Raw genomic sequence first — 10,623 nt, forward strand, 5'->3', positions numbered from 1 at the left:
ACAACTCTCTTTCATTTTTCCTAATCCTAACATATGTTATCAAATCTATGATAATATTTAACATCTGCTAATATCAATAATTAGATCCTCTTGTTTAAGCATACTAGCCCCATTTTTACAAGTGTTGAAGACCATGAAGACTAGGTAGAGGATTTTGAGATATGGATGCTATTGATGCATATGGTGACAGATGTAAAAAAGCTGCATATTGTGTCACTGCTGGTGCACGGGCGCATAAAGGTATGGCTTAATGGCCTAAAGAGTGGTGATTTGGGTTCATGGCAGGAGTTGTGGAATCAAGTTCTTGGGTGGTTTCGAAAGGTGATTTCTCCGACGGAGGCTGGTACAAAGTTGAGGGCGCTACGCCAAGATGTAAGTAAAGAGTTCCAATTTTCCTTGAGCAGTTCGAAGACTGTTAGAGGCAGTTGGAGATTGCTATGACGTTTAAAGATAACCAATACTTAAAATTGTTGAAGTTGCTTGAGTGCTTGCATCCAAAGATCAAGGAAAAGGTGGAGTGCAATGAGGACAGCTATGATGATATGGTATATCTGGCCAAAGTGAAGAGCAGAAAGGTGAAGCGAAAGCTTGAATTGGGCTTGTTAAATCTTACAGATTATATGCACGTTGTGGCAGAGTGTACCATGATTCAACCAAAGGTGGTGCCAGTTGTTCAAAGTACAAAACTTGTTGAGGTAAGGTCAGTGGTCGATTATGCTCCTTGAAGGTTTCCAATTTATGATGTGCCTCCACCAATGGTGGACGAGCTTGTCAACGAGGATAAGCCCCTTGTCAAAGAGAACCAGTGTGCAATAGAGCTAGCTCATATTAAGTTCCAAGAGCAGTTTAAAGAGGTAAAGCCTGTTGTTTTGAAGCAAGTGCATGAAAAGGTAGCAGAGTGTAGCCATGTTGCAAATACCAAGATCTTGGAAGTAGATGAAGTAAGTGTGAAAAGCCAAGGTGTTGGTCAAGCTTTTATGGAACAAGAGGATGAGGATGCTAATAGAGAGTCAGTATGTGGTGTTGACGATGGTGAAGATACAAGATCAAGTTTTTTGGGAGACAAGCGAAGAGGATAGTGGATGAGTCCACATCCTGTGGAGAGGGGACAAGTTCCGATGATCCACTGTTGGTAAAGGTTTAGGGTTGACTTGTTGTTTGTCTGATAGTATGGTGATCGACAATGTGAAAGAAAAGTAGGTTAGAGTGCCGAAGCTTGTCAAAGAGGATATGATGTCAAAGAGGGCATGCAATGCTATGGTGGTGACCATGCTGATGGGAGTTGCGATAGTGAGTGTTTTAACAGTGCAGATGGTTCGTTGCTTTGCAAATAAGGATAAGGTTGAATCTATGGATAGCCATGCTGGTCTACAAGAACGACAAGAGGGCAATGATGAAGCGAAAACCAAGGGGATTGGGCATTTTTCTTATGCTCATGATGTGTTATATGTTGACTAAAGGTAGGAGTAGTTAGAGTTACCTATGGCTTGCAAGGGTGATGGGATGGATACAGGTTGCTTGGATTAGGTATGCATTGAAAGTGAAGCTGATTGGGGGTTTGATGATCCGATGGTTGACGAGTTGGGAATTTTTTTAATGCTCATGACGTGTTAGATGCTGACCAAAGGGAGGAGCAGTTGGAGTTGCCTATGGCTTGCATGGGTGATGGGATGGATACAAGTTTCTTGGATCAGGTATGCATTGAAAGTGAAGCTAGTTGGGGGTTATGATTGGGTGGTTGATAAGGATGAAGCAACAAAGTTGCTTGTGGATAGAGCTTTGGCCAAAATACAGGAGATGTGACAGTTAGCCCCTCTAAAGGAGATGTTTCTAGTCGATGAGCCAAGTTTTGTGAATTGAGCTCGTCGAGGAGTGCTAGATGCTGACCAAAGGGAGGAGCAGTTGGAGTTGCCTATGGATTGCACGGGTGATGGGATAGATACAAGTTTCTTGGATCAGGTATGCATTGAAAGTGAAGCTAGTTGGGGGTTATGATTGGGTGGTTGATAAGGATGAAGCAACAAAGTTGCTTGTGGATAGAGCTTTGGCCAAAATACAGGAGATGTGATAGTTAGCCCCTCCAAAGGAGATGTTTCTAGTCGATGAGCCAGGTTTTGTGAATTGAGCTCGTCGAGGAGTGTGCTGACTAGGAGCAGAATTTGTATATGGTCGTTATGTGAAGACATCATTGTCTTTTTTTGTGTCCATTCCCTCTTCCCCCTTCTCTTCTCTGCGTTTGTGCGTGCATTTCCATGCGTGTGTTGAGGTTGTGTGTGAGTGGAAGGCAGTGAGTTGAACAATGCGGAATGATTGCGTTGGTTTGTGGTGTTGTAGTGAGTTGTGTGCAAACGGTGGTCTATCTGAGGAAGTGTGGAGTTGTGATTGAGTTTTCTAGTGGATTGGGATGTTGTGAAAGCCCTGGGCTATAGAGAGGCGATAGTTTATGTGCTACGCGTGTTCCGCTTTCCAACGTTGCCATCTCCATAAGTGACCTCTCAGCTATACCATTTTGTTGAGGAGGATACGATATTGTACATTGGTGCCTAACATATACTCATCCTCTTGATCAGAAGACAACGTGCCCATAGTACAACCAAACTCATTTTCAACCATAAGCAAAAATTTCTTGAAGCACAAACATTTTTGGAGTTTATCTTAAGCAAATACACTCATGCATGCCTAGAGTAATCATCAATAAAGTCACAAAGTATAAATGATATCCAAAGGCTTGAGTAGGGATTGAACCATAAATGTCACTATGGACAAGCTGCAATTTGTGAGTAGCCCGCACAAAACCATTCATAGAAAACTTCAAATGCTATATATTTCCCAAAATGTAGCCTTCATATACATGTTCCAATTGTGTTTCAAGAGGGGCCAATGAAATATATCGAATTTTGTGCAAATACCACAAAATTTACAATATTCGGATCCCAAAACATGCATGCCAAAGTTTTCCTTTTGAAAATAACCATCGAATTAGAAACCATGCATGCTAGATCTTCCATTCATTTTCTTGTCAGCATTGAGCTTAAAAAAGCCACAAAACAAAGTGCTAGATATCGTAATAGCACCAATAAAGTTGAGATTGTGCCTAGAGCATCTCTTATCCACAAACTTGACTATAAGAGCAAGGTTTAAAAGTGTAGATACATATGAAAGATTTTTCTTGCTCCCAAGTGTATACAAAGCATCCAAAATTGTGAAAGAGCTATCAACTATAGTAGTAAGCACAATCTTCCTAACTCCCTTAATTGGATAGGAGACAATATTGCCCAGGGACAATCTCAAGAAAAGAAAACAAATCTTGATGAGATGTAATGTGCTTCATTGCAACACTATCAAAGTGACATGCATAGTCCACAAATGCTACAATACAAGCATCATGAACAAATGGGCCATATTGGTATTGCATACTAAAAGTCCATCATGCATCATGCACAATGTTCATAGTATCTCTATTGAAAGAACCACCTACAATGGCTACACTTGCCCCTTTATTCCAAACCTCTTTAGCCTGATATTTCTTGATGAAATGAGATCATTTGCCACTAGTAGTAACATTTCAACTCCTTGCCTTTATCACTAAACTTTTTGGACTTAATAATGTATAAAGAAGCAACAACTGCGGAGATAGGTCTGTCACTTGCAAAATCATTGTAGGTGGCAACATTGATATACCTCTTTCGATGTGCAAACACAAACATCTTTTCAAGAACATACTTCACCTTATTAATTTTGGATTGGCCTTTTTGCAACAATACAAAGACAAGAACATCTGGCTTTACATCATTGGATTTATTCTTTGTCACGAGCCTAAAGGTGGAGGCAAAAGTCTAATGATTAGAATCTAGCAAAGCATCTAAACTATCTATGCAAGAGTACTTTTTGGAATGACCTCACCAATGACAATAATTAGCCCCTCATGCATAACCTTGGCCCTATTAATAAAGTCCAGCTCTTGTAGAGTTAGCACACAATGTTAGAATCGAACATCAGTTGTTACTATGTGAGCATGGTGAGGGGTTGAAGAGCATATGAAATTTTTGAGATAGCAACATTAGGGTTATATATTTAGCATGCCGGAATTAAAAAATGTCCAATTATACTAAATGATTGAATAATCAAAATTTCCCTAACTTCCATCATTCTACATGGATAACATCAAGCCAACTTCAATATATTAAAAAGCCTATGTAGGTGAAGCGATTAGGGCATAAGGCAACTTACCCGTATGTGCTACAAACGGTACACATTTCTAACACGCTCAATTGAGTCTCAATCATTTTGAAAAATTAAAAGTTATAAAATTATATGCAATGCAAAAGGGAAGTGATGGTGTAGGAGATGAAAAGGTTTTAAGGGATTGGAAAGTCAAAAGACTATATAGTCACTATGTATGAAGAGGTTGTGAGATGCTTATGCTTTACTCTTTCACCTTTCATCGTCTTTTCTTCTCAAATTTTTATACCTTTTATGTTTTCTTGTTTTCTTAACAATGGAAATGGAAAGTCAAAAGGACTTTTCATCTCCATATAAGGAAGTGATCGAGTATTTTCTTCCTCCTTACCTTTTCCTTTTCTTTGGGGTTTGGTTTGAGTAACCATTTTTTCTTCCTTTCCTTTTCCTTCTCTTGAGGGTTTTACCCCCAATTCTCTTAAGGCAGAAAGTTCTCTTGCTAGTCTTGAAAAACAATTCAAAACAAACCAGCACATATTGAAGGGAGACATAACCTCAGAACTTGGGAGTTAAAGGAGAGAACAAATGGAGGCGAAAATGGCAACATATTTGCTAGCTCACAGATGCATTTCCATTTCCAGTTTTTTCATCTCTCTTTACATCTAAATAAAGAGTGATCAAGCATACTCATGGAATTGTCAAGAGTATAGCCAATAGGAGCCTCTCAAGCTTACTTCTTTGTACTTACTGTTAAAATTTAGGCATATCAAGTAAACTACCCAATGTGATCCCATTATTTACTTTGACTTTTAGGTATTTATTTTACTTATTTGTCAAAGTCTTGGGTACGGCAATTTACTAGGATTGCTGTATAAGCAACCCCTCACCTCCATTGTATGCACTTTCAATCATTCATTGCCAAGGTTGATTGGTTTAGGAGACTCTCGTACTCACTCCCCTTGCTATCTACGCTTCCGCGTCCTCGACTTGGACATGGTATCAAAGCTATCGCGGCTGAAGAGCCTTGGTGAAAGAAGAGCAGCTTCGAGAAGAAGATTCGAACCCCCTCCTCACCAGTGACTAATCCCATGACCCCTTGCAACTACCTGCGTTCTAAAACGCTGCTTCTCGATGAGTGTCCCTTGGCCGGCGTAGTTCCTCCCTATTGTAGCATTTTGAGACGCTGCACTCAACAACCCCTTGGTGACATAACTCGCGTCCAGTGCAAGGTCCCCTATGCGCGCTTTGAAACGCTGCCATCGGAAGCGCCTAAAGCCCCTCTATTCCTAGCGTTTCGATATGTTGCTAGTAAGCAATCAACAGTGCCTCTACCCCATCTCACCTACGAGTGTTTTAAAACGCAACGCTGCCCCCCGACAGCCATTTAACGACTACCCCTTTAACCTTTTGTCTTGTCAGTTTTTAAAATGAAAGAGCCTATAAAGGCTTTTGGAATAGTGGCTTGAAAGAGGGAACCACAAGCAGTGTGGGGCACGAGAAGGACAAAGGAAATCTTGGTTCAAGGGAATGGTTTTGAACCAATCATGCGGCTATTCTTTTGAAGAAATTTCTTGGTGTTAGGCTTGGAAGCGAGGGAACAAAGCCATTGGCTTGAGAGATGAACAATAGAACATGATCGGTTTAGAAGTGGCAGACAACTAGAGTGGCTTGGTTCGTGCAGCTTGGGAGTTATTCCTGGCTTGGATTTTTTGCAACCTATTCGAGTGCGAGAAGGTACAAAAGACCAAGTTTTGTAACTTCAACAAGGCATCCCCTTGCTCGACCCACAATAACAACGACCAAACGCACCAAGTGGCTGTGGCTAACGGAGTGTCAACCATCCATTTAGCGACTTGTACATCAACACAATTTTCAAGGAACCCGACAAATTGTTTGGCTTGAGTTTGTGAAGTCAAAAGCCAGGTGGAGGAGTTTGCTCAGAGGACAACGACAAAGATCAACCGAACAAGGATAGCAATACCACTACTTAGTTAGCTACCTCGTGCCCGAGAGGTACGATTGCAATCATGATTGTGCTTTGATGCTTTGTTTGAGTCGGGATTTGGAAGCCAAAGGCAAAAGCAAGACCTCACTAGAAGACAAGGATAAAGGCAAGCTGGACAAAGATCACGGTAGTATTTGATAGAGATCGGCATGGCACTTGTGGCGATGGCCATAGTCGCTTCGACATTAGATTTCTAGTCAAATGACAAGTGTCACCACTAGCTTCAACCAGAGAGAGACTTGTGAGTGGCAAAGAGAGGCAAGCAATCCTCCGTATAATTAGTGTTGAAGTTCCAAGTTACTGGTGTCAGGACCAATAGGTAGGAGTTCTATGCACATACATTTGGCAAGGAACCAATCATATGTCTAAAACACTATGGATGGGCTAGCCAATTTATTGTTGTTGGTCAGATTACGAACAGAATATGTTCCAACAATCCATTGTCTTGGAGCTCTATATTTTGGGTGTGATGTGTTCAAAGTTCACGAATGGGGATTATTAATAGTAGTATGGTCTACGGTTCAAAGTTTCAACAAGGGCAACCAATACTCAAGATGGCATCACTTTCACACACAAAGATGAGGAATGAACACCGAGGTATATCCAATAGTCCAAGGCCTTCTAGTGTGGGGTGTCCATGGTAGCTTCTTCATTGACTTGGTCTCACTATTGATGTCCACTATGAGCTGGAGAGAGGGTGTTAGTTTAAGCATCTCAAGTGAATTGTCCAATGTGATCCCATGATTTAGTTTGGCTTTCAAGTCAAAGTCTTGGGTAGGGCAATTTACTAGGATTGCTATGTAAGCAAACCCTTGCCTCCATTGTATACACACTCAGTTATTCATTGCCAAGGTTGATTGGTTCAAGAGACTCTCTCTCTCGCTCGCTCGCTCACTCCCCTTGGTCTCTACGCTTCCGCATCGTCGACTGACACTTACATTCTTATTGTCCTTAAATGTTTCTCACTTAATAAGGACAATCTAGTGAGCCTCAAAAGATATGTACTATGGGGCAGCAACCGGCAACTGCTGTCGTTGAGGCACATGTCTCATAGATAAACATAACGTTCTACATTTGCAATCATAACGAAGAAAGCAAGGTATAGGTCAACAACTAATCCATGTAGTATGCCACCATGGATCTGCAATGGTGATAGATAGCATCCTTTCAAAGCATGGGGGACCTACTCTCTGAAAGCACATAACTACACCCATACACACATACTTGTCCTGCGAAAATTACCACATTAATGCCATTAATGCTACTTATTTAATAGGGTACCCATCTCTCTCTCTCTCTCTCTCTCTCTCTCTCATTTGAATGAGCAAAGGGCTGCAAAGCTGAAGTCTAAAACTATCTACATGATACCATACGCATAAGATCTATATTATCTCCTGTAAACTATTTAATGCGTGACATGGAGAGACACACACATAGAGAGAGAGAGAGAGAGAGAGAGAGAGAGAGAGAGAGAGAGAGGCCGATTAACAATGTGAATCTTCCTAATCTGCCTCTTCTTCCAGGTGAAGGGTCAGTACTCTGGTTATGTCGGCAGATGTGAATTGCTTTTTCCCTACTCATCATCTTCGGTCATAAAATAACTCCTTGGTACCCCGGTTATTTTCAGCTTCAACTCCTCAATATCTGCTGCCAATTGCTTCCTGCTTGACTGCACAAGTACACAAGCGCTATTATATGCCCAAACCCAACGGTTAGTCACTTCAGGGATCATGCATTGCAAAACAGATCAATACAGTGACTACCGCCATTTGCAACATAATGACGGTATGCTATGTGCAACATAGAACGCATACCTACACTTTCCTAAGCATTGCACATACTTGTTGCAAGTCAACCTTCGCACATGCTCGTAATAAGTAAATAACCTTACGAAATGTCACTTTCCAATGGAGAGCCATCTAGGTGTGAGTGTGACTAATGCGTCCACAATCAAATGACTCGGAAAGCAAACTCTATAACATGGCTATGCTCTTGTAACTTCTGTGCAACAGATAGAAAGTTGATGCAAAAAAAACAAAAGAGTTACATCTCAGTGGCAAGCTTGCCGCCAATACAGAAGCCGTGTCAGACATGCTAGAAAGTCATGCAAGGTGAGGACTGTTTTGAGATAAAATGAAGATGGAAAATGATATGAAAGGGCAAAGATTTCACCTTGAAGAGAAGGTACCGATAGACAAACCAACCGCTGTAACAGAGTCCCACAAACTCCAGTACTTTTGGCAGCTAGACATTGAATTGACAGCCATGCATAAGCTTAGAAAGTTCCAAAACTAAAGAATTGGATGCATCCTCACAAAGGAAACCCCGTACAAGCATGTACGAGAGTGTGTACGTTAGCAACATAATTACCAAAGGAATATTGTTGACTGCCCCAACGATGATGGATGAGAACCAAAGGGCTACCAAAGCTCCCCCTCCATAGATCCAGACTTGGGATTTGTTCTCCAATGCATCATACTGACAAAGTTTCAATCAAGATGGCATATTGTAATACATGCCAAAAGTCTAACATGCATTCGAACCTTGTACCAATTTTTGCACTTGGGTGGCAAGCGAAAGGCTGACCTTCATCTTGAGGTCATCAAATATCTCTTGAATCTGCCGTGAGGCATCGGACATGCCACTATCTTCTGAGGAGGAGGTCGTTGCCCTCACACAGACCCCTGCACACCTACTTCTTCTAGCTGCCATAAGAGGGAACTCATTTTACCGTTTGTCGTTCACATTACACATCTAACAATTCTATCTGACTTTACTGCACCAGTGTCACATAAAAATGCGTTTCGTCCCCTTGAAATGGAACACGTGCAAAGCACTTGAAACGTTTTGAAACAAACTTGAAACGGGGGGACGAAACGTGTTCCTTGGGTTCAAAAAAGAAGTTCTAATTTTCAAAACTAATAATTTGCCATATATGTGTAATGTGCAACATATTTTCGCACTTGTGTGACCATGTATGTAGGGTGGTGCATCCACCTACTAGACTCCTGAATATTTGGTTTCCTATAAACCTCTAGAAACATATGTGTTTTGTCTGTGTATAACCTCTATATGCATTGTGTGCTATGGATTTTCGATGAAAGAATAGACCAATAGAAATTTAAAAACATGGAAAACAAACAACCAAAGTTAGCAGGCATTTACTACAATCAATGAGCAATAAACGGCTAAGAATTCGTCTCTCAGCAAAATTTGTGCAGGAAAACAGCTCATTCTGGGCTGGAACTTTGTTACCCTTTGCCATCTCTCTTAGGAGATAAAAACTAAGAAGCTGGATGAGCTTCATCTTCACATTAAATATGTGCTTTTCAAAGAGACGGAGCTGTTCACACAACTACCAACCTTGTGTGCATGGAAGACCCAAATGTGCGCCCGCATGCAAAGCGTTAACCAATCGTAAAGAATGCGGGCATATACATTGACATGCCTTGATGAGCAGAGCAGGACAAACAAAGGAGCAAGTCATAACTACAGTCATCATCTCATGTCTCAGAACAAAAAATGAGGCCTAGCATTGGTCGAGCAGTACACAGAAAAGAAAACCTGAGAAGGAAGAGTTGGACATGTGAGGCAGGATGCGAAGGCATCGCTTCGATGGAAGGAGAGAAGGTAGCGATGGTGATGATCGTCCGCCGACAAGTGCACAGCAAGAGGAAGCAGGAAAGGCCCTCGACATGGCAGTGACAGGAACGACAGCGCAAACGATGGCCATGGCTACTTACCCTGATATCAGACAACAGAATCGGCTCGATCTTTGCATAGGCACATCGATTGCCCACTTGGCGCTCTCCATTTGCCCGCCTTGTTGCCACATACCCAATTGATATCTCACACTTGTAATTTGTAGCCCCCTCCTTATCCTGTTTTCTCAATCTCATTCACATGAAACATGTGCTTTGCTTCATTCAGAGGCAGTTCACATTGATGCTTGGATTGCAACTAGATCGCCCACTGGCCGGGGATCGTGCTCCTCCTCGAGAGGTGAAGGCAAGTTGGAAACCAAGGAAAAGCACAAACATAAACTAAAGGAGGTAGTTGATGGTTGCAAAACATTGTGCAACCCAAGCGAGCTCTGAACATCACCATAGGAGACTACCACTACTCCACTCTACTTTTTGTGCCAAAATTTGGAAGATTTTTCTCTAAAACGTTGGTGCACCCAAACCGTGTCGACCTGTGGAAGTGTCAGTCAACAGGAATATGGCATCAAGCGGGTTGATGGTATCAGACTTTGGCAGGACTCAGATGCATTTTGGAGCAGGTCTCACAGTGATGTGTACGCCAAATGCGGTAATTTACAGGTTGATGATGGGGTTTGGAGCTCTAGTAGTCGGAATGCTTACAAATGCCTAAAGCTCGGTGATTGCTATCTTTTTCTGTAGCCTCTGTTGTGCTCTACAGCTCGGGTTTTTTGGCTT

The 10,623-nt window shown here is 41.7% G+C and overlaps 1 protein-coding gene across 1 annotated transcript; it reads right to left on the reverse strand.

Moving 5' to 3' along the window:
• Positions 1-7,554: 7,554 nt before the first annotated feature.
• Positions 7,555-9,993, reverse strand: LOC147433189 (protein CURVATURE THYLAKOID 1A, chloroplastic-like). Its single transcript, XM_086492841.1, has 5 exons — positions 9,749-9,993; positions 8,771-8,889; positions 8,555-8,662; positions 8,357-8,428; positions 7,555-7,853 (listed from the first exon to the last, which is right to left on the reverse strand). Exons 1-5 carry the CDS (start codon positions 9,915-9,917, stop codon positions 7,758-7,760), a joined length of 564 nt encoding a protein of 187 aa, XP_086348967.1. The 5' UTR covers positions 9,918-9,993; the 3' UTR covers positions 7,555-7,757.
• Positions 9,994-10,623: the final 630 nt, after the last annotated feature.

Source organism: Adiantum capillus-veneris, chromosome 20 (assembly GCF_014529385.1).
Source record: "Adiantum capillus-veneris isolate H3 chromosome 20, ASM1452938v2, whole genome shotgun sequence".
Taxonomy (NCBI): Eukaryota; Viridiplantae; Streptophyta; class Polypodiopsida; order Polypodiales; family Pteridaceae; genus Adiantum; species Adiantum capillus-veneris.